The sequence below is a fragment of the Monodon monoceros genome, unplaced genomic scaffold (genome assembly GCF_005190385.1).
Source record: "Monodon monoceros isolate NGI ecotype Baffin Bay Population unplaced genomic scaffold, NGI_Narwhal_1 Super_Scaffold_12, whole genome shotgun sequence".
NCBI lineage: Eukaryota > Metazoa > Chordata > Mammalia > Artiodactyla > Monodontidae > Monodon > Monodon monoceros.
The window spans coordinates 125580588-125605008 of NW_021703768.1; the positions used below are offsets into that span (position 1 = coordinate 125580588).

Genomic DNA, 24421 nt, shown 5'->3' on the forward strand with positions numbered 1-24421 from the left:
AAATAAATAGAAAATAGTGGGAATAATAATATTGGTAGTTTTAAGGTCCTTATCTGATACAACATAATGGTGACAACCCTTTGTTGGTATCCCTATTTATTTTACCAGTCTATAAAATCCAAAAGTCTGAGAGCCAACTCCCTTGGGATGCCATTGTGTAACTGGGAAGTACGGGGAGCCATGCGTCCCCTTCTCTGTCCTCCATGCTTTATTTATAATGAGGCTTGAACTGTAGGGTAGTTGTAGCAGGAACTGATTTTTGCATAGGTCATGGGTGACCACTGCAATCCCTACAGAGCTGGAAAGACAAGACCCCCAATTATCAGCAAACCATGGGAATCGCTCCACACCCCACCTACAAACGACTATGTGTGGCTGTCTGTAGCATAAAAATATAAATAAAACTTTCACTGAGAGGTTGGACTATGACCTTGCCCAAGCTAAGGTAGTATTGTATAGCATGGACCCTGGAGTTAGAAAGACATGAGTTCAAACCTGGGCTCTTCCATAATTAGCAGTGAGACCTAACCTCTTTGTGCCTCAGTTTCCCAACAATAAAGTAGAGCTAATAATAGTGAGTTTTGTGAGGATTAAATACAAATGCATATAAATAGCATAGTATATAGTAAATGGTCAATAAGTTTTTGCCATAATAATTTGTAGCTACTGTCCACCATAGTGTAGAGCCTACAGTAGACTATGAGGTCCCTCTCTCCCCCCACCCATTTCTCAGTAATAAAATGGGCAATGCCTGACTTTAGCCACAGTTCTCAGTTCTCTGTAGATGAGTTACACGTAGCTGTCTCTTTATCTTATGTGTACCAAGAGTTAACTATAAAAATGCCCTTTTAAAACCAAAGTGTGGGACTTCCCTGGTGGCGCAGTGATTAAGAATCCGCCTGCCAATGCAGGGGACATGGTTTGAGCCCTGGTCCAGGAAGATCCCACATGCTGCGGAGCAACTAAGCCCGTGCAGCACAACTACTGAGCCTGCGGTCTAGAGCCCACGAGCCACAACTACTGAAGCCGGCACACCTAGAGCCCATGCTCTGCAACAAGAGAAGCTACCGCGATAAGAAGCCAGAGCACTGCAACAACAGTAGCCCCTGTTCACCACAAATAAAGCCCACGCACAGCAACGAAGACCCAATGCAGCCAAAAATAAATAAATAAAATAAATTTATTTAAAAAAATTCTAGGGCTTCCCTGGTGCCGCAGTGGTTGGGAGTCTGCCTGCCGATGCAGGGGACACGGGTTCGTGCCCCGGTCCGGGAGGATCCCGCGTGCCGCGGAGCGGCCGGGCCCGTGAGCCACGGCCGCTGAGCCTGCACGTCCGGAGCCTGTGCTCCACAACGGGAGAGGCCACAACGGTGACAGGCCCGTGTACCACAAAAAATAAATAAATAAATAAAAAATTCTAAAACTGAAGGGTGTATGCATCACAAAATTTGTTTTACATTATTATTATTATCTAACATTTACTAAGCACTATTTGCCAGGTACTATACTAAGTAGTTTTCCTGAATTACCTCTTTTAAACCTTATCACAATGCCAAGAGGTAAATTTGATTGATACCCACATTTACAAGTGAGGAAAGTAAAGCCTAGGGGGAAGGCACAAAAACACCACATTCACTTTGCCTGATGTCACACAACCAGTAAAGGGCAAAAGAAAACACAGACCTTGATTTGTCTGGTTCTAAAGCCCTTACTCCTCATCCCTGTGCACTACTGCCTCCCTTTGGCTCCTTGTTTCCTCTCCTTCACACTAAATATATCCAGAGGTATAGACCTAAATATTCCCATTTTATAGACAGACAGATTGAGGCTGAGAGAGAAGCTAACACCACCCAAGTACTCTCACCAGAGCTCAGAATTGAGGGCCTTTTCCTGCCTCATCTCTGCAGGTGCCCATCAATATAAGTACGGTAAGAACCGAGCTGAGGAGGATGCCAGGAGGTACCTGGTAGAAAAAGAAAAGCTGGAGAAAGAGAAAGAGACAATCCGGACAGAGCTGATGACACTGCGGCAGGAAAAGAGGGAACTAAAGGAAGCCATTCGGAACAGCCCAGGTATCTATGTGGGTGTGGTCCTGAGCACAAGGGGGTCTCATCCTTGACACCTCCCCTGGCATCTGCCACCTGGTTTCTTACCAGGAACAGGTGGGCTTCTCCTCCCCTTTCTCCTCCTCCCTCCCCTCCCCATCCTCCTCCCTCCTCCTCCCCCTCCTCCTCCTCATCATCATTATCTCTCCTGACTAATGGAAGTGCCACTGATTTAATAACTGCTTTTAGAGTGAGAAGATGAAAAAGCGTACAAATGTGTACACTTAAAGTGGTAAAATGAGCTCTGATTTTAGAAATGCTAAAATGTGAAAAACAGAGTGTGCCTTAGAATCATGGACGAGATATTCTGAACCTCACATTAACTCATTCATTCACAGATATGCACTGAGCACCCAAATGTGTGATACATTGGTTCACATACTGGGAATAATGGATGGTGACACTTTACCAGGATCTTCTTCTGAAATCCAGGACCGTGGCCTCTGCAGGCTCTGCATGCCCTGGGCTCCTCTGCACCCCACTTTCTGCTGTGTTTCTGTTGAATTCTCGCTATAGCTGCAGTTCAGAACACTTTCAGACTGAGGTTTCTGAACGTGCTGGAGGCAACAGAGGTCCTGTCCTTACAAAGAATACATCCAAGGTCGCATAGCCCCATGAGAATCTGATGGAACCTATGGACCCCTTCCTAACAGAGAAAACCCCCACAGATCACAATGTTGCAAATAATATCAGGAGCTCCTGTGCCCCCAGAGTCATAGATTGCCTAGGAGTCCACGAGCCTCAGGTTGAGAAGTTCTGGCTTAAAGACTTGTTCTGTGTGGCTAGGAACCAGAATCAATGGGAAGAAGGCACATAAAGGCAGTTTGGTTTCTGGGCTTCCCCGGTGGCTCAGTGGTTAAGAATCCACCTGCCAATGCAGGGGACATGGGTTTGAGCCCTGGTCTGGGAAGATCCCACATGCCGTGGAGCAACTAAGCCCGTGTGCCACGATTACTGAGCCTGCGCGCCATAACTACTGAGCCCGCATGCCACAACTACTGAAGCCTGTGCACCTAGAGCCCATGCTCCACAACAAGAGAAGTCATCGCAATGAGAAGACTGCGCACCACAATAAAGAGTAGCCCCCACTCGTCACAACTAGAGAAAGTCTGTGCGCAGCTATGAAGACCCAACGCAGCCAAAAATAGATAAAATAAAAATTTTTTTAATTATTTAAAAAAAATAAGGCAGTTTGGTTTCAATATAAAGAACTTTCTAAGAGTCAGGATAGGGTTTGGAGCAGGTCAACTTGACTGTCCAAACTTGTCCTGCTCAGTTTTTTTCTATAGCATATCAGTTTTTGACATCTTAGATTATTTATTATATTTATTATATTGTTTTCTCTCCCTCCCTCTCTCTGTGTCTCTCTCTCTCTCACACACACACACACACACACACACACACACACACACACACAATTGTAAGTTCAATAAGGGCAAAGATCTTTGCCTGTTTTGTTCACTGATATATCCCAAGGGCACAGAACTGTGCCCAGTACCTAGCAAGCACTCAATAACTATTTACTGAATGAATGAATGAACGAATGAACAAATGAATGAAAAGAACAACCATTACTAGAAAACCCTCCAGTGCAGCCTCCTCAGGACAAACAATGGAACTAATCTTTAAACGTGATAAGATCCAAAACAGCTCTTGGCACAAAGAAGGTCCTAATATAGGTTTGTTGGCTTAAACTGAATAAGCAGCAAAATCCTAGCAGGAACTTGTGATCAATGTAAAGCCTGTCTTATGATTCTTGGTTACAAGTAAGAGAAACCAAAGTGAAACTGGCTTAGAAATGAAAAGAAAAATGTAATTGGAAACTTAAGTGATCAGATATAGCAAGGTCCAGGGACTTAAATGATGTCACCAGGAAACATGTTTCTCTAATTCTTGCTTCTGCCTTCCCCTACATTGGTTTCATTCTCTGCCCCTCATGGTGGTATAAAGGCTACACAGCTCTAGCCATCACCGAATCCGTGCAGCCACTCCAGCAGAGAGGCTTCTCTTCCCAATAGCCCCCATAAACACCTCGGGATTCACTTTGATTGAACCAGCTTTGATTCCTCAACCAACCACTGTGACCAAAAAATGAGATATAATTATGGGCCAGGTCTAAGTTATGTGCCAATCCCCTGAACTAGGAGTGAAGTCAGCCCCAGCCAAACTACAGGGAATGAGAGGAGAATGGGGAAATGGGTATCGGGCAGATAAAAACCACACACCCCTGCATGGGGCTGGAACCCCAGGTCCAAAGTCCATCCCTTAACAAGGAGCGAGGCCTGGAAAGGCCCTCTGGGAAGGCAGACTAGGGCCTGAGGCCCTGCCAAACTCCCTGATGCTTCTGGCCAAACCAGGCTCAGCTATTTCTCATAGATGTCTTTGGACACAGGGGCAAAGTTAAAAGCTCTGGAAGAGGCCTTGGCCACCCTGGAAGCTCAGTGTCGGGCGAAGGAAGAGGGTCGGATCGACCTGGAGCTGCGGCTGGTGGCTGTGAAGGAGCGCTTGCAGCAGTCCCTGGCAGGGGGCCCAGCCCTGGGACTCTGCGTGAACAGCAAGAACAAGAGCAGGGTGAGTCTACTCCCTTTTGCACCAGGGGCAGCTGCTCCTCAATACCCTCATATGCTACAGATCTCCATGATCATTCTTTAGGGGTAGGAGTTATGCTTATTTACAAATGAGAAAGCTGAGGCCCTAAGAGGAGAGGAAACATGCCATAAGTGGCACAGCTGTGAAAGAGACTCTTGGAGCAAGTTTTCTGGCCTGTGTTCTCTCCACTGAAGCACTACTATTTGACTTTTTATACTGAATGTGATCTTAGAAGTGGCCTTGGGGTTATTGATAATAATAATATACTATACTGAATAACAAACTTGTATTGCTCAAGTTTGTTATTCTTATTCAAGTACAGGTTAAGATGCTGTACTGGCCGATTGTACCATAGGCCAGTACAGCATCTTAACCTGTATGATGTCACACAATCTTCGCAGCAGTCCTATGAGGTAGTACTATGTGTATTCACCTCATATGACAGACAAGGAAACTAAGGTTCAGATGTTGCATTATGTGCTCAAGGTCACTCAGTTAAGTGGGAGACAGGATCCCAAACCCAGGAAGTCTGACTCCAGAGCCTTGCTTTAGCCACCAGGCACACGCCCTCTCCTAGGATCCCCAGTGTACCAGTCCCTGTACTCAGGGCTTTGAATCCATTATCTCTAATGCTCCCAGCAACCATCACCTTGAATGGGATGTCCTCAGGGAGAACTTCACGGACCTCAGTCTGTATCAGTGTCTCAACCTCAGCACTACTGCCAATAATTTTTTGTAGGACTGTCATGTGCATTGTAGGATATTTAGTAGCATCCCTAGCCTCTACCCACTTGATGCCAGTAGCTCCATGCCCAGTTATGACGACCAAAAATGTCTCCAGAAATTGCCAAATGTCCCCTGGGAGGACAAAACTGCCCCCATTTGGGAACCACTGGTCTAACCTAACAGTCCCATCTGTTATTCTGCCTCACAGCACTTAACCACAATTTGTGTGTGAATATATGTATATGTATATACATGTATATATAGTATATTCATGTCCTTACATTCTGTCTCCCCCCACTAGATTGTATTTTTATTAAGAACTGGACTATGTCTGTTTTGTTTATCATTATAGCTCTAGTCCTTCAGAATCTGAAAAATAGAAGTGCAATAAATGTTTGTCAAATGAATAAATGTTATACCCGCTTTTACACAAGGAAATGGAGGCTCAGAGAGATGAAATAACTGCTCTGATAAGTGTGAGTTGTCATTGGGAACAGTATTCCTATTGCTGTCCTAGGTCAGGCCACACCTCATGACTCTAAAGCCAGAGCAGTTTCTTCCACTCCTACACTTCTACTCCCAGGGGCATTTCCAACCTCATTTACAGAAGAAGGGCTTAGGGGCTAGGGACAAAACAACTTCCCAGAGTCACAGAGGGCTGGTGGAGGAGTAGAAGTGGTTCCCTCATCCCAGCTGCTTCCTCCCACCAGCATGCCCTGATGTTCACATTCCACAGGGCTTTTCTCTCCACTTTTGATCCTTGTGATGGCCTTTGGAGACAGAGAGTCTTCTCTAAATTCCCTACAGGCTCAGCCATTAGTATGTCACACTCAAGGAACTACATCCAGCAAGGTACTAAGCAATCACCTGGAAAATATGAGTAAAGGCAGTGTAGAAAATGTGAAGGAATACAGGAGAGAGGTTGAGACAGGACTGTGGGATTTGAATCCCAACTGTCTCACTCACCAGCCTTATGGCCTTGAGCAGTGACTTGACCTTCTCATTTTCCTTATCTGTAAAATGGGACAAAATAATAATAGTACCTGCTTTATAGGATTGAAAAGGCTAGATGAGCTAACCTGGTCCATAGTGAGGGTTCAGTAATTTTAATTTTAGTAATTTTAGTCATTATCTTTATTCCAAGGCCCTCAAGTATCTTTTACCCCTCACCCTGTTTGATGCTGACATGTTTGCACAGTGCCTTCTTGGCAGGCTGGGTGTAAGTAGCGAGCACTAGACCTCACCTGTGTAACTATTTCTTGTCATCAACAGGAAACTGCAAATAAACCCCAAAACAATGCCCCAGAGCAACCTCTCCCTGTCAATTGTGTTTCTGAGCTGCGGAAGAGGAGCCCATCCATCGTAACCTCCAACCAAGGAAGAGTGCTACAAAAAGCCAAGGTACGGCCATAGATCAGCTAATCAAAATTCAGAGATCTGGAAGCTTCCTTTCTATGGAACCCCACCAAGAACCAAAAAGTCAGCTAGTGAGAAAGGCAGAGAACTGCCAATATATCCATGCAGTAAAACTCATGAACTTTGCTCAGAGGGCAAGACCTTCAAATCTCCTTCAGAACCTACTTATTCTTTCTTAACACATAGTTCTAACAAGCTTTGGTTTCTGAGCCTACAATATGTTTTGAGACATGAAAGGTCCCATTTTGTAGGTGAGGAAACTAAGTGAAGGGACTTGCCCAAGGTTATGCAGGGCATCAATGAGAGAGCTGGGATGCAAATCCATCTCTTCCAAGTCCATAGCTCACTCCATGATACTGGTCCACAGTACTATCTTGGATTTTAGAAAGGTAATATGGTGCATATACTATATATGATGAAAAACCCCAAGTTCTCAGGAGGTACTCTGTAAGCAAACACGTTGATAATTCTATAGCAAGACACATGAATATTCACATCACATTGAATAAATAGGTTACAAACAGCCTCATATCAGTTCAGGTCAGGTTTTGCCACTAAATGAGTTTGTGCCAAAACACTTTAAAAATGTTTTGGTTTCAGAGCTCTCTGGATTTCAGAATTACAGATAAGAAAGTGTAGACCTGAAAAACAAATACCTGAGCATTACGACATGAGATTAGAGAAGTAACCAGCTGAAGGCCAGATCATCTAGATCAGACATCAGCAAACTTTTTCTGGAAAGGGCCAGACAGTAAATACTTGCAGCTTTGTGGACACATGGTCTCTTTCACAAGTCACCTCTGCCATCATAGCAGGAAAGTAGCCACAGACAATATGTAAACGAATGATTAACATGGCTGTGTCCCAATAAAACTTTGTTCATGGACAATGAGATTTGAATTTCATATAAATTTCAGGTGTCATAAAAAACTATTCTTTTTTTTAAAAAAAAAAACATTTAAAATCTGAAAAGTCATAGCTGGTGGGTCATACAGAAACATATAGTGAGCCAGATTTGGCCCATGAGCCATAGTTTGCTTCTCCTTGATCCTTGTAGGCCATTGGAAGAACTTTGGATTTTGTTCTAACATAATGGAAAGTCACTGGCAAATTCTGACCAAGGAATTTTTAGATATGAATTACATTTTTAAAAGATCATTCTGACTACTATGTTGAGAATGGATGAGGGGGTAAGAAAAATCAGTTAGAAGAAGTAACCTTGATGGGAGATTAGAAAGGTTTAGTGGAGGTGACAGTGACTAGCTGGCTTTGGAGGTAGAGCAGAAGGACTTGCTGATGAGGATGTGGAGGATTAGGAAAAGAAAGAAATCAAGGACGACCCCTAGGTCACTGCCCTGAGCAACTGCAGTCAAGGTGGTGAAGACGTGAGAGGGGCAGGTTGGGAATGGAGAATCCTCCCACCAAGAATTTTCTAACCACCATCTTCTGCCCTGGTTCACCCCATCCCCTCCAGGGCTGGCTGGAAATGCCATGGATTTTTTATAGGTAAAAAGCCATTCACTGCTGGCCCTGACTTCAGTATTCATCTCAGGTGAACTCCTAGACAGCCCTGGGAGAACGAACAGAGCCCTGTGGGTTGCCTGCCCTCACCCTTCCTTACCAAGCTGCTTTGGCCTGTCTCCCATCAGCCTCCTACCCCAACCAAGGTGCTGTGGAAAAGCACTGATGCAGTCCCCACTCCCCAACTTCTTCTGGGCCCCAGTTTCCTTGTCTGAGAAAGACAAACTGTAGTGTTTGAACCCCCTTAGAGATGAGACCCAGCATGGAGAAATGACTTACCCAAGGCCAAAGAAAGAGAGTGGGACTAGGACCCATGCATGACTCTGTGATCTGGCCATGGAGATCTTTATATAATTAGGTGCAGTGGTATGTTTTTTTCCTGCAGGTTACACTAGAATATTTAACAAACTGATACTTCCTGTCTTTCCGTACTTCAGGAATGGGAAATGAAGAAGACCTAGAAAGAGGATGAGGATTTCATCCAAAGGAGATAACACCTTGTCCATCCAAGGCAGAAATGCTTTTTTCACAAGGAGACATCAGAAGACTGGAAGTAGCCCACACTCTCTGGGGCACCCAAAAGACCAGCCTTTATTGTCTGCAGGATTATAGGGGACATGGGGAGGGAAGAAGGAGGAGAGAAGAGGGAAATGGAGGGCATCCTTATAACTTTACAGAGGGTGGAAATGGGGATGGAGGGAGACAGAAATCTGCACAGTCGTAAAGGTTTTGTTAAATGTCTTTGCCTTCCCTTCTAAAGAAGAAATGAAAGCACATGTGAATAAGCCATTCCATCCCATTCTCAGCATCCCATTCTCAGTCCTTAGGAAAAAGGAAGGCAGTGCTGAGGCATCGGTGGTACAGTATAAAGGGACAGGACTGGATCATCTGATCTTGCTTGTGCCAAATGGATTCATACTGGGCATTACTGACAACCTCTGGGCAAGATAGGCTGAAAAATCAATACAGTTATCCTTAACTTGCATGAAGTGAACAAAAACTACAGAGATCATGTAAATTCTACAATCATTCCTCATGATTATACAATCCTCATGATGCAGAATCCAGAATCCCTGATTTGAGTGTTTACAAATCAGAGATCTGGCAAAGAGGGGTTCAGCAGCTGACATACTTTAAGCTCACAGTGCTACTCAGTGACAAGAGCATGGATTTCTAATGTCCACAGGATGTTGCAGGCATTGTAGGATGGGGTCATTTGCTGTCAGTCAAGTCCCCTACCTAATTTACATGGCACTCAGGCTCTGGGAGCTATGGCTAGAAATCCAGGTGACACTCCTTGTCTTTAACCTTACCTTGCACTTGGAGGCCCACCAGTCTGCCCTTTCATACCTGCTATCAAGTAAAACTATCATGGAGAACCAAGAGGATGGTGGCTCATTTCTGCCACAGGGGTGCTAAACTTTTTACAGACACTTGATAGTTTTATAGGGGAGCAAGGACCTCAAGTCCCAGGCAGTCTCCTAACTGCGCCACTCACTACTTTCTCAACACTGTAGGCACTTTATAGGTCTTTACCACCTTTCCCTCCAATAAAGATAAAAACATTTAACTGTATAAGCTTAGAGGTTAGCTCAAGGGGAAAGAAGAGAAATCCCAGAATAACCTCTGGACACTTTGCTAGAGGCTACACACACTTTTCTTAACTAAGACTTTACATACTTGAGCCTCACCCAAACTTTATCACCCTCTGAGGTAGCTAGAGACCAAAGCAAGTAAAATAACCTGACCAAACGCACCTGGCTGCCAGAGGCAGCACTTAAGACTTAGGGCTAATGAGCCTGGATCCAGACAAGGCTGCTTGAGCCCTGCCTCTGCCACTTACCAGCTGTGACTTTGACCTCTCTGATTGCTTTCCTTACCTGTGAAAACCATGTTAACAATTGTACTCCTCTCCCAAGAATACTGGGGGAAAACCAGGTTAACAACTATACTTTCCTCCCAAGACTACTGAGGGAATTCAATGAGTTAATACACAGGAAACATCTTGTACAGCATCCAAGAAATAGGAAATGTTCAGCCATAGTGGTTCTTCTTATTAGCTAGATAAGAAACGCCTGACTCAAAATCCTGTGTCCTTTCCACTGAAGAAGAAATGACTTTCATGTGGTTATTACGACCACCAAAAGCTAAAAGGCAACCAATCTATAACTAACAGCTTTCATCCAGATGCCACCTGAGTGTCTTCAGTAACAAAGGAGTTCACATAATCTGAATTGTCAATGTTCTTTTTTAAAATGTGGGTCCTGGAATGGCACCCAACAATCCAACTGTGTCCGCCGTGTGTGTCACATTCTTTCTTGTGCAGTTATTTTGAGGTTAAGTGCCTTTTGCCACCAATAGATCTTGGCTCTTTGAGAGGGGGTACCCTAGGAAATTAATAATTAACATTTATTGAGCACTCACCGCACATCAGACGCTGTTAGCCATGACTGGCTACACAGGCATACAACCTGTGCAGTCAACCCCACACCTAGCAGGGCCCTGTGCCTGGTTTATTGCTCTGCTGTTACTCTCTCAGTAATTTCGAACAAGGGGCTCCACACTTTCCTTTTGCCTTTTATGTAGGCGATCCTGGTGCTAACTAATTACTTTTCTAGGTATTATCCCTTTAATCTTTACTAAAACCCTGTGAGATAGGCTCTATTAACCCAGTTTTCATAGTTCAGGAAATGGAAGCCCAGAGAGGTTAGGTAACTTGCTAAAGCCCACAATTAGGAAGTGGGAGAGCTGGCACCTGAATACATGAAGTCTGACCCTAGAACTCCCCTCCTCTTAGTTCCAAGGCTCTATTTCACTCATGTCTCCCCCTCCTCTTGCACTGCAGTATTCAGAAGCACACAGACACTTAATAGATGAATAAGTGGATGCAGCACATTTGGTGTAACTTAGCTAAGAGAAGTGTTAACAAAATGGCTAAAACATGGATGCCAGTTCTGGTTTGGTTGTTTTTTCAAAGTGTAGGGTCATGGTTCTAAAGTGGACTTGGAGTTCCATCCTCCCCAACACTGCAAAGTGTTTGGACTGTCAGATTTCTAGTATCACTGGATCCTCAGTGGGGGTCTTTGAGCAGGTTCACCAACCTCTCTGAGCCTTAGTTTTCTCCTGTGTAAAAGAGGATCATAATCCCTCCTTAAACCATGCTGTTCTTTTCCTGGGGCCAAAAGGAAACAGAAGGTTGCTCGTTACAACACATTTGAGCTAGGCCCTGGATAGAGTATAAGGATGCAGAAGACGCTAGCTTTGTCCTTATGAAACTCACGGACAGGCAGAGAAAAAATATGACCCAAATAGCTACCGTACAAGTAAGCCATCCTGTGGTGAAGATTCAGAATGTTGAAGGCACACTTCCCATCCCTTAAAAAAATTTTTTTTGACATTAGGGCCTATCCATTGACTCGTCTGGCACCTCCAAGTGCCCTCAACCCCAATCACCAGTCCTTTCTCACAACCTGTGTTTTCCATACTAAATCTCTCTAAAATTCATCCACTTCTTCCTATCTCCACTGGCACCATCCAACTTCATTAATTCATTCAACAAATGCTGGAACATCTACTATGTGCACCTACTGTACTCGATGTCAGAAATCACTGCTGTGAACAACACAGAAACTCTCATGAAGCTCATACCCTAGTTGAGAAAACGAACAAAATCCAGCAGAAGTGCTGGAGATAACTAAAACAGTAGCGACCTTAGATAAAGTGGTTACAAAGGTCTCTCCTGTGAGAAGACCCCAGGACAGAATACAACCCTTCTGTGCACGCACCAGTCCCAACAGCTTGTCTCCCCACCTCTTGGACCCAATCTCCTCACAGCAGTCAGTGACCCATTAAATACGTAAAGGCATCGTAACATGTTCCCCTTGCAATCAGAGTAAAACTCAAGTTCATTAGACAAAAAAAAAAAAAACTTGACCTACATTAGGGCACTGTTCCACTCTGTTCATTAAGCATGAACAGACAAAAAAAAATCTCTGCCCTAATGCAACTGACACGTGAGGGGAAATGAGAAAATACACATTTTAAAACACAGTAAGTCGGGGGGGGGGGAAGGCGGAACTGGAGAAAAAAAAGCAGGGAAGAGTGATGGGAGATGAGAGGCAGGCTTCGACTTTTTTAATTCCTCAAGTGCTCTGGCCCTGCCTAACCACCGTCTTGTGTTGCTCCCCCGCTTCCTCAAGTACTTCAGTGCCTTACTCGCAATACCCCTCTTGACTTTGCAGATGCTGTTTCCCTGTACCTGAACCAGCTGCCTCTTCTTTTCATCTACTCATTATTCCGCTTTCAGTTCAAAAGTTATTTCCTTTGGGAAAACGCCCCACACTCGGCCATATCGTACTCTAGGCTTCCGCAGCACCAGGCCCCTCACCTTTAAACACCGGTCATATTTTGACTTTATAGGGCGTTAGCAATTGTTTGTTGTGCATAACTTCATGTAAGCTCCTTGAGGGTACAGCTGTTATTCCCTTTGGTCGCCGCGAATTCCGCGCGTAGCACGGAGCCCACGCCCCTGTGACAGGAAACCAACCTACTCGCCGAATCCGCAGGGAGCCGGAAGGGTTGCGTTTCGTCTGAAGACCGGGTAGGAAACGGCGCAGGGACAATCCGACTAACAGCGTTCCCATCCGGGGCCCTGAGAGAGAACGCCTTCCCGCGAAGGCTGCCGGGAAGCGTGGTTTTTGAAGCGAGCGTGCTCGTCACTTGGGGCAAGTGCGCGTGCGCAGCCTCAGTCAGCCGAGGTGGGGAACATGGCCGTGAGGTTCCTGTGGGCGGTCCGGCGGCGGATGCAGCCCCTCCTGGCCTCGAGTGGCGCGTCAGATGGCAGGTAAGCGAGGCAGGCCGGGGATCCGGGACGTGAGCACGATGCAGGAGAAGCGATCCGGAGGGGCGATTTTAGGCTGGAGGGCGAGAGGACCTACCAAGCCTCTCGGCCGCTACGACTGGGCGCTCACGGCCCCATCTTACGGAGAGGGAAACTGAGGTCTACAGCCTTGCCTCCTTGCCGGGCCGAGGAGGGTGGAAAGATCCGAGGTCACGCCCTCGGAGGTGAGAACTGTTATTCAGCCCGAGCGTCGATTGAATTGGGGAAGTACCCTTCCCATCCCCTTCTCGACAGCTTTGGTGTCTGCGGGTAATTTGGGATTCTCTCCCAACACCCTGTGTGATCGTATCTGAGCTTCACTTTACCTATCGGTAAAAGGAGGCCGTTGGACTTGGTCTTTACAAACGGCCCTTCCACCTGCCTTCGGGAGTTTGAAGTTCCGGTTGCTACTTTTATCCATCAGTTGCGACTTTTACTGATCATTTATCATGCCAATTGCAGAACTATGGGTAGTTCTTTTTATTCTTCCGTTTAATTGAGGAAACTGAGGTTTAGAAAAGTTGAGTAACGTCTCCAAACTTAAATACGCGTGAAGTGGTGGAACCCAGACCGGAAACCAGTCAGGGCTGTAGAATCGGCCCTTTAAAATTAGTGACCAATGTTACTTATTCTTAGGGACTATTCCCCGTTGACAGTTTATTTATCGGAAAGAATAAAAATTGCTGAGTAGGGGGATGGGTCAGGTTGGATCTCTGAAAAGTAAATTAAATTACGGTGAAATCCAGAAAGTTTGCATAACTGTCACCTTTTCAACACACCTGACCCAGCACTCGGGTAAGAGGTTGAATTCCGGGTTTCAAGCTTTTTTTTTTTCTTTCCTAGTCTTTTTGACAGTTTGTGGTGTAGGGAAGTGATCAGAAGGAAAATGTTCCCTTCTAATAAAATTTCCCCGACTCCAGTTCTGAAACAGTAGCAATTGAATGGATGCGCCACAACTCCCTCTTTCTCATGACTTGGGCCCTGGCCGTGTGCCCTTTCAACTGGCCCTGAGGATATCTTGACCTCCTTTCAATTGGATAAGTGTAGTTTGTTAGGAATTTAGGAGGAAGGATCTATTTCACCCTGTGTGATGTGTCCCAGATCTGTGGTGACCAATTTTCGAAATAAAAATGTGTAATCTTGTGTAATCTGACATCAGATCATAATAACTGAATTCAGGACTGGCCTGGAAGATAAAAGTAATCTTGCCCACACCCTTATACTGATGGTTCCCTCTTCCCTTTCTTGAAGTAAACTCCTTTACCCCCTTTAAGCCTTTGCTTAGATTTCACCTCAGTGGCCACTTTTCAATATATACCACTTTAAATAAATAAACTATTTGTTTTAAAGACCTTTTGCGCTCACAGATTTCTTGATGGTTTTACTTCATATTAAGTTATGATGATCCAAGAGGTGTAATGGAAACTTCCTTGAACAGGGGGCTCAGAACTGCCGCAATCCAAGATCTGCAAACTAGCCCCTACTCTAAACTTTTTATGTGAACTGAACTATATGTCTATATGATCTGTTTTATTCACCTGTATATAGTTCACAGTCCACAACATACAGTAAATGTTTTATAAGTTTTTGATTGACTTGATTTTACATATAGGTGAGCTCCCAACTCATTTTCTCTTAGTGTAGGTTCTCTTCCATAAAAGCCTTGCTTTTACTTAGAGCTTGTGATCAAGATGGCTTTAGAATTCCAGGCCTCACTCCAATTCGATAAGGTACCTTTACTGGGCTTAATTTTCCCCACCTATAAAATGAGGGATTGAACCTGAACTGTACGGCTTTTTGTTTTGAATTCTCACTTCTGATATTGCCCTGCTGGTTCTAGGTATTATAATTTCGCTTTCTCTTGCTGACTTTTGTGTCCCCACTTCCAGCTATTTCTACTGCCTGATGCTCAGTATCCTGATTCAACAATACTAACTGTGTAATCTTGAGCAAGTCATAAGCCTCTCTGAGCTTCGGTTTTCTCATCTATAAAATAGGGATGATGATAGTATTTATCTCACATGTTGTAAGATGAAAAGATGATTTAAGTAAAACCCTGTCAACTGTCTGGCATTTAGCAAGCACATTATAAGTGTTTGTATTGTTACTGAGACTGAAAGCACTTTGTCTAGAGAGAGTCAATCTGGGAGACATTCCAGCCTCTGAACCTGGTTATAACTTCAGCTGTTTGTGACGGCATTTCTTCATAATGCACCACCTCCCTCCCACTTTAGGGGATGGCTGCATCCTTTCAGCACTGCCACCCAGAGAACCGCTGGTGAAGACTGCAATTCTGAGGACCCTCCTGATGAACTTGGGCCCTCTCTTGCAGAACGAGCCTTAAAGCTAAAAGCTGTTAAACTGGAGAAGGAAGTCCAGGATTTAACAGTGGGTAGATTTTATATTATCTGTTCATATATTCTGTAACATATATCATATTTTCTATTATCTGTTTATATTATCTATATTCACATCTTTTCTCTGATTTAAATATCCACGTAAAGTTTTTTAAGTCAGTTTTTAAACTGTTTCTTCTAATTAGCTCTTTACCCCTCTTACTAGATATACTAGGCACAATAATCTGTACTAGTTCAAAAACATTACTGACTACGGATACTCATCTCTTTTCAGTTCCCTGGTGTGTCACAGTACTTAGATACCTGATATTTTGGTAGCTTCAAAGGAGGTACAGTGCCTGGCGTGTAGTACACACTCAATTAATATTTGTTGAATGAGTGAGGTCATTTATCATTGTATTCTGCCAATCAGACTACCTCTGGCTTACTGTGCCAGTACTAGACTGACAGACTTTGAGAAAGAGAAATAATTAGAGTAATTCCAAAGCAGGACCGCCCAAAAATGGTAAGGGGTTTGGAAAGTGTGTCTTGTGAGAGGAATGAAAGGAACCAGGGATTATAAAAATGAAAGAAGAAAAGACTAAAGAGGCTAAATAATTGGCTTAAATTGATGACATATTTTTAAAACTTACTCTTGGCTATCCTAGAGTTCAGTTCAACAAAAGAAAGTTGAAGAGTGGCAATGTTGCCTGAAGGTGAAAAAGAAAGCTTTTTCTCAAGATAATGAGCTTGAAAACAGTTGTTCTGTGTTCAAACTGGCAGCCTAAATGACAGCCTATCAGGGCCGCTATAAAGAGAGATTCCTGCTATGACTGGGAATTTGGAGTAGCTGATCTAAGATTCCTACACAACTCGTGTTGTTGTTGTTGTTGTTGTTGTTTTAATAAAAATCTATACCAAGGGTGAAATTTGTAAAGTAAGCAAAAAGTTTCTTTTCCACAAATAGGCATTTGTTTTCTTATCATTTTGACTTTGCTTTTGATGCTCAGGTGAGATACCAGAGAGCTATAGCTGATGGTGAAAATATAAGAAGGCGAACCCAGAGATGTGTAGAAGATGCCAAGATATTTGGTGAGAGGCTTATTAATAATGAAAATACCTTTTAGTTTAAGGGCACTTACTAGCAGTTGTGCACACTGAACTTAGCAAAAGACACATCTGGGTCCTTAACCAATCTATACACTGCCCTTCCTCTATCCCCCTAGGCTTTCTGCTCTGCTTACTGGGAATGTTGTCAAGTGAACCATTTGCTAAAGTAATATTTGCCTTTATTTTCACCTGACATTTGTTATTTTATTTTTCAAGCATGTACAGTTAACATTCTAGTGCCTATACAGGCAATTCGGTTTAACTCATTAATGAACAAGTGAATCATTAAGATGTTCAGAAGAGAATCCAAAGAGCAGACACATAGGCAATCATAAATGCTGAGATTTGCTTCACATAAGCAAAATTGGTCCATAACCATAGTGCAATAATCAACTGTATCTCCACCAGACAGTTTTCACAACTATAGACAAAAATCATTTGCATTACTGTCAGTGTTCTACAGCTTGCTGAGTTATAACTCGAAGGTTCAGACCACATGGAATCAGATAACCCTGAAAGCTGTGCTAGATTGAATCTATTTTTTCACTGATGGCATTGAATAATCTTTTTGGTCCATTTCAAAGTCGTTCAGAAATTTTTTCCTAAATGCACCACTTCTTGTTCCAAATCTGTTCACGAAAATGTTAATTGAATAACAGGGATTCAAGAGTAAAGGGCAAATCTGTGATTACTTGCTGTACTCACAATTTAATATGGAGCATTATACTTTGACTACACATAGAATGGAGTGCTTGAGGGGCCCTTGGGTTCTATCTAGTCCAGTCTCCTCTTATAGGCAAGCTAGAAAAAGTTATTTGACAACAGGTGTAGATATGAATCCATTGATTCCTGATCCCTAATCTATTATTCTTTCCCTTATATCACACTCCTTCCTGTTCTCTGGATTTTATCCGTTATTTGTACAGGGGATTCACTTCATTCCTGTCCTGTCCAACCCTAGTCCTTTGGCTTAGCCTTCTGCTTTTCGTTCAGTGCTGTAGATATCATGTTTCAAGACTTTGAGTAAATTCTAACCCCCAAATTGTATTCCTGAATAGCTAAATACTGACCCCCCAATTGTGTTCCTGATATTTCATCCAAGTTTTAGTCTCATATTTCCAGCTAACAGGGCTCAGTGGCCACGCCTGCCACCTGTTAGTCCATAAATACAGTTCTGAATTTCATCAGAAAAAATTTGTGGAAATTTATTTTCTCTTTTGTTAAATAATCACCTACATAAGATGCTTGATTTTGCCTCTTGTCCCACAAAACGTAAAATACGTACTATATGGCCCTTTAGAGAAAAAGTCTGCTGACCTCTAACCACAGGGAATTGTAGCAAATAGAACAATTGTGATAAGGGGAAGACTTCCTGCCTGCTTGCGGGGAACAGGGTGAGTTGGCTTACCACAAGTCAAGCTTCGATGCTTTAGGAACTGGCTTATTATGTCAGTTTCCTCAAGAATTAATAAGGTTCTCAGGAACAAATACATATTATATAAACTCAAAAGAATTTGGTAATCTAATTTGTTAATTTATAGAGAAAAATGTGTCAAGCAAAACATGAAGACTGCTCAGTGAGCATGGAAGTAGAAAAAAAAGAAGAAAGCTTTCATTGTCATTAAATTAACATACAGTATAGCATGATGACTATCCTCCTTCCAGGGACAGTCTTGTCTCAGTAACGCATTTTCTCTTAAACAGGTCACAGAGATCCCTTTTTGCCCTCTAAGAAATGTTGCGGACACCAACCATCTATTGAAGTAACACAGTAATAGGAATAGGATCAGAGACTGAACCCCTCACTGTACAGACAAGAGAACCTAGGCTTCTGTTTACCCAGATTCATACAGTTTTACTGACTAGAAGCCAGGACTTTTTGTACCATGGCAGTGTACAAATCAGTGCAGCAGCTTACAGCTTTCAAATTCAACTTGAGTATTTGTCTTCCTTTGTATAGCCAGGGAAAGCCTTTGATGTCCCTGATTGATCTTTATCAGACAGTCTTTCCTCTTGGATGGAATTCCAAATTTTATCAGTATACTTTTCAAGGCTTTAGCTAATCTCTTCTACCTTTTCAGCTGATGTCATTAACAGCCATTAATATATATGGCTCCCATCCCTCATAGTGATGGGAGAGGTATCTTGTAGAACTCACCAAGTCTAGTTCTCTGAAAAGGCCTGCTGCTTTCACTCTTTCCTCTCCATTGCCTCCTCTTCTACTCCAGGCCATATTATACCAAGATTACTTCAGTTGGCCCTCTTCCATTTCTTATGATATCTCTTTTCTTCTCACCCATCTGTGATGCCCCCAGCACCCCACATAAATTGTGTATGTTACTAGACAATTTGACTCCTCTTCCACTTGTTTTGCTCAAGAAGCTATAATGGATTTCTATTACCCAGAAGTTAAAGATAGAATTTTTGCCTCTCTGTCAGTCATTCCTTCCCATCCAGGCAGTACATACCTGGGAAGTCTCTCCTCTGTCATCATCTCTTTTATTGGCTGCCTGCTTTGACACAGGGCCTTAAACCTGTCACTGGACCAAAGCTAGATCAACAAAGTCCTTCGCCCCTCACCAGCTCCTACCGGGGCATTTGTGTTACCATAGGTATCTGTGATGATGATGTTCCTTATCATTTCTGTAAGAAGAATGAAGAATGCAGCATTAGGAGTAATGAGATTTCTCAACAACTGAGTTCACTTTTATAAAGTTTATGTGACTCTAAAAAGATTAGACAAGCTTGGTGGCCTGTCTTCAGCAAGTGTATATAACTTCATAGTAGGCATTAAGAGACTTACCTCATCTGTGGAGTATATTTTTTTCCTGTTCCTATTTAGCTAATCCTCAAGAATAAACCACTCTTTGACTCCTCCTTAGCACAGTCTTGTCTACTATTCTTTTATTATTCCCCCATCAATGAAATACTAGTGTCTTGTTTCTGTTGAGAATGTATGCCTTTCCACAAATGAGACAGGCGGGAATTTTCAAAATATTCATAACTTAGTACTAAAGGTGAATAGCAACAAAGATGCAAGAAGCATGTAAGTCAACTTTTTAAAGGACAGGTTTCTGAACCTTTTGTATATAGTCTCACCTAGTTCTTGGGTTCTAACCATCTTCCCCATTTCCCAGAATACTTCCTAGTCATATGCCTTCCAAGAGAAATGCTGGCTCGTCAGTTGGGTTTCAGGGGTAATCATTGGTGATGACCCCTGAATCCTTTGTGGCAATCTTTTCATTTCCTGGGGTACCCAGTATACCAGCCAGCTCTCTGAGCCTTCCCCAAACTGCACCCTCAAGAGCAGAGTGGTTTCCTCACAAACAGTAAGAGTATTTGGTTTCTCTGTAGGAATTCAGAGTTTCTGTAAGGATTTGGTGGAGGTGGCAGACATTTTGGAGAAGACTACAGAGTGTATTTCTGAAGAAACAGAGCCTGGAGACCAGAAGCTCACTCTGGAGAAGATCTTCCGAGGCTTGTCACTTTTAGAAACAAAGCTGAAAAGCGTGTTTGCCAAACATGGCCTGGAGAAGATGACACCCATTGGTGACAAATATGACCCTCATGAGCATGAACTCATCTGTCATGTGCCGGCTGGTGTTGGGGTGCAGCCTGGCACTGTAGCATTAGTAAGGCAGGATGGCTACAAGCTTCATGGCCGCACCATTAGACTTGCCCAGGTGGAAGTGGCAGTGGAGTCTCAGAGAAGACTATGAATGGGCCCAGAGGAAATGAATGTTCTCCCGGAGTGCAGTCACCTGTGATTCCTTTATTTATTAAACTAGGTTCGTATTGTACATGAGGTACTTCATGTGATCTGTTTTGGATTTAGTCATATTGGCTTTATTTCTAAGATACTCTTTTGATTTAATGTGACCTGTTTGGTCTCATCAGAAGTCTTGCCATTGGGCATTTGAACAATGTGACAAGTGTTCCTGTGGCCTTATCAAAATACGTTCAAGGGCTTCCCTGGTGGCGCAGTGGTTGAGAGTCCGCCTGCCGATGCAGGGGACGCGGGTTCGTGCCCCGGTCTGGGAGGATCCCACATTGCCACAGAGCGGCTGGGCCCGTGAGCCATGGCCGCTGAGCCTGCGCGTCCGGAGCCTGTGCTCCGCAACGGGAGAGGCCGCAGCAGTGAGGGGCCCACGTATCGCAAAAAAAAAAAAAATACGTTTAAGAAAATTATTTTTAAATTGGTACTCTGATGACTTTCAATCCAAAATTTTTTTAAAGGTGGAAATGAGTATATGTTTATGTATTTTCAACTAAATGTTCCTTACTAATGGTCCCTATAAAAGGAATTATATAGAATCTTGTATTTGTGGGAAAAGGAGATGGTAGGGATTGGTTTAACATTTGGGTACTTAAATGATAAAGCTTTATAGTTGTATGAATTTAAATCATTTCGGTTGATTTTTATGCACGTAGATTTTCAGGACTTCCCGTTTTTATTTTATTTTTCTTTTAGCCATCTTTTGTCTTTGTAGTTCCTGCCAGATAGACTTCATATTCACACTCATTGTCCCTTTTCAAATCCCATTTACAAGGCTAATGGCCCAGGCAAGACTTGGAAGGCAGAGACTGGCAAGAAATCAAGATACCAGGTCCCTTTCAAGCAAGTATGGCCAAGAAACCTTGTGCTTTCTTTGTTGAGTTATCTTCAATTTATTTTCAGCCTCCTCCCTAGGTATATAATCATTTCAGGGAAATTGAGGCAGCACCAACAGCTAAAGACCTAAATTGGTCTATATAGATAATTTACCCACAACTTCTCTTTCCACCAGCCCTTAAATCCTCTGCCACTTTGTCAGATTTACCTTATGATCCTTTATTAGATTACGTGGCGAGGTGGTCAGGACAAAAAAATGTTAGGTTCCCATGATTCCTCATTAGTTATGCTAGGTTTGGGGTGGTTTTTTTTGGGGGGGTGGGGTACTCACAATTCACTACCTCTCTTACATTGACAAGCATTATTTCCTAGTTTTTGTGTCTGTCTTATGTCACATGTGTAAACATCTAGCTCCCCTTTTATGTATTGACCTCCTAGAGTTAATGAGCCTATGTGTATATTTTTTATTTCAGTCTTGCTTATAGATAGTGTTCTATAAAAAATTTATTCAATAAATGAGTTAGTGAAAGAATGAGATATATATATATAGATATATATCTATATCTATATATATATATATCAATTGGACATTAGAAAGGAGGTCATATGGTTATTTTAGTGTTAGAAGCAGCCTTCATGGTGATCTAATCTCACCCCTTCAGCTTCTTCTGAAGTATGAAAACATAGTCCTTTTAGGACTAGACTCAAAGAAAAAAAAAATCTCTAAAACTAGTAAACTAAATTTTAGTGAGAACTTAAGTAAGAAACAACTAGATATTAACTTCAGTCATTTAAGATTCAACAGTTCTATAACAAACATGCAAATATGTCCCCAGCAGAGAATTAAATGTTGTTAGGTGTCCAGATTGCCCAGGTTTAGGTTTAAGTTACTTACCCATAAAATAAATCCATTCCTACTAGAACTCTATGACCCCATTCTGTGGGGTGGTGAAAGTTATCCTCTTAGACATCATAGATAGTTCTAGCATACTACACAAGCATGTATCAACAAAGCATCCCCCAATGGGTCCTACCACCTCCACCAGATTTAGACACTTAAAAAAAACAAATACATGCTTCTAAGATGCAAGCAAAAGACTGTTGGTGAGATTTTAAAACCAGAACCTCTTTTGTCATTCCACTAAGTACATACTGTAAATATAATGAGCAGTCAGATTTCACAATAGGAATTTGTCTTTTTTTGCCTTCATTCCTTTGAGATTAACAAATAGTGACGACAAGAAAATGAGCCAATTATGATTTCCTTTGTGTTCTTGGATCACTAGCTATCATTACCAGTGAATTAGAATAACCATAATTTTAGGTGTGGAATGTTCTGATTACTTGAAGAGTTTTTATTCCTTGCAACCTCCTGTTTTAGCAAGTAGACTGAGAATAATTTTAGATTCTTCTACTATTCAGTAGTTTTGCAGACTTAAAAGTATAAATTTAGAAGATGGAGCTATAACAGTGAGAATCTCAAAATGCTGAAGGGCTTTCATGAGCCAGTGCAGCATAATAGAGCATAGTAGGCTTAGTAGGCATCAACTTGAACATAATTCCCAGCCTAGTCACTTCACTCTTCTGAGCCTGCTTCCACGTTTGTAAAATGGTTATAATTCTCAAAATATTGGGAGGATTAAGCGAAAGGTGCAAATTGCCTATTACAGTAGGCCCTCAAATATTTATTTTTATTGCCTTTTATTATACACATTGTTTTTCGTATGTTTTTATAGTTGCCTAAAGTCTAGCGGAAGGGAAAGACTGGTTAAGTGGTGCTTGACTATAAAAAAAAATGGTAAGCTAATCAATCACAGTGAACTTATTTTCCTTTTCGCTTCTGTTTTTTGTGTTTGTCTGTTTTAGCCATAACAAGGAAATCTACATTTTTAGACTGGAGAAATAAAATTGTTTCAGTGCCCTTAATTATTTTCATCTTGATGGTAAAGTAAAAAGACATCATTGGCTTGCCGATGATATGTGTAAGGAAGGTTTGACTCATTTGAAGAGGGATCTTGATGCTTTAGTACTTGGATTTTACGAATCTTTTGTGGATTTTCCTCACTGCCATAAAGGAATTATTCAGTTTGATACGGATGTAAGCTTGTGGTGCTCTTTCATGGCAAAGGATTTAATAAGTGAAGAAGGGTTCTTAAACACTAAAGCAAAATCAGATAAGGAAGGCTAAGGATGAAATATAATCTTCAGAAACAACTTTAATAAAACCTTAATTGAAATAACTGTGTTTCACGTGTTTAGTGTCTTTGTTTGCCAGATTCATATTGTGTATTGACATGGTCACTTCACTAATTGCTGACCCACCTTATTGACACTCAGTGGAGGTACCAGCAGCCCAGCCAAGTGGATGCAGTGTATGCATTCCACACCTTGCCTTGGTGTTGAAGTCTTGTCTGTTCTTCCGCCTCCCTGACTTGCTTCCTTCTGATTTCTATGTATTTCTTAGATCTGGACTCCTGTTTCTGCCTTCCTCTCTGGCACTGCCTTTTCTTGTGCTCGCTTCTTGGTTCTAATTGTCTTACCTGCTTTAATCATTTTCACTTGAACTGCAGGAATTCTGACCATCCTCTCAACCAGATTACTGGCATGCGGCTTACTGCTTCCATAAGCCCTTCCCAACCTTTGCCTGGCCTTTCCTTTACCTCTGCTTCTCCACTGGCTTCCACATACCCAGCCTCCTGGCTAAGTGCCCCTCTTTGGAACCAGCCTTTCCTGTAGTTTTGGCCTCGCATTTTCATCATTCTTCCAGTCTTGTCTGCATACCCTGGCTCCATAATCCATTGTTCCTCCTACTCCCAGTGCTAGCTTGTAAGTATATTCTTATTCCTGTGCACTCAGACTTTGCCCACATTCTCAAATTCACTGGAGGTTTTAAAACACGACTCCAAAATCTCCTTGAATCTGGACCAATAGAATATAGGGAAGTGACACTGCTGGTTTCTGACCCAAACCTTCCTGTCTCTGGATGCTCACTCTTGATACAGCCATCAAACCAAAGAGTGAGCTCAAGTAGCCTGTGGAGTGGAACTGAGGGCCATGGCTGAGCTTTCAACTGACAGCCAGCAGCATCCTGCCAGCCACCTCAGTGAGCCACTTTGAAAGTGGACTC

At 42.7% G+C, this 24421-nt stretch overlaps 2 protein-coding genes and 1 long non-coding RNA gene across 10 annotated transcripts in view; 2 read left to right on the top strand and 1 right to left on the bottom strand.

Annotated features, from left to right (window-relative positions):
* AFAP1L1 (actin filament associated protein 1 like 1) overlaps positions 1 to 10650 on the top strand; it is a 73416-nt gene extending 62766 nt beyond the window's left edge. For 6 of the 7 annotated variants that reach the window (XM_029217663.1, XM_029217666.1, XM_029217662.1 and 3 more), the window contains 4 exons: positions 1908 to 2072; positions 4498 to 4676; positions 6693 to 6821; positions 8795 to 10650. In XM_029217663.1, the coding sequence (XP_029073496.1) occupies positions 1908 to 2072; positions 4498 to 4676; positions 6693 to 6821; positions 8795 to 8818 (497 nt within the window). In that variant the 3' untranslated portion in view covers positions 8819 to 10650. The remainder of the gene's footprint in view (positions 1 to 1907; positions 2073 to 4497; positions 4677 to 6692; positions 6822 to 8794) is intronic. The other variant, XM_029217669.1, reaches the window with a different exon arrangement.
* The window catches only part of LOC114892569, a 72479-nt gene extending 59560 nt beyond the window's left edge, over positions 1 to 12919 (bottom strand). The window contains exon 1 of the long non-coding RNA XR_003792755.1: positions 12745 to 12919. This is a non-coding gene — a long non-coding RNA (uncharacterized LOC114892569). The remainder of the gene's footprint in view (positions 1 to 12744) is intronic.
* A 170-nt stretch (positions 12920 to 13089) lies between these two features.
* GRPEL2 (GrpE like 2, mitochondrial) lies at positions 13090 to 23533 on the top strand. 2 transcript variants are annotated; one of them, XR_003792858.1, is made up of 5 exons: positions 13090 to 13200; positions 15471 to 15624; positions 16583 to 16664; positions 20037 to 20470; positions 21233 to 23533. XR_003792858.1 is itself a non-coding variant. In XM_029218999.1 (4 exons), the coding sequence occupies exons 1-4, from the start codon at positions 13124 to 13126 to the stop codon at positions 20399 to 20401; spliced, it is 678 nt and encodes a 225-aa protein (XP_029074832.1). In that variant the 5' UTR covers positions 13090 to 13123; the 3' UTR covers positions 20402 to 20853. The 2 variants fall into 2 exon arrangements, 1 of the variants encoding a protein (XP_029074832.1); XM_029218999.1 differs by lacking the exon at positions 21233 to 23533 and having other exon boundaries at positions 20037 to 20853.
* Positions 23534 to 24421: the final 888 nt, after the last annotated feature.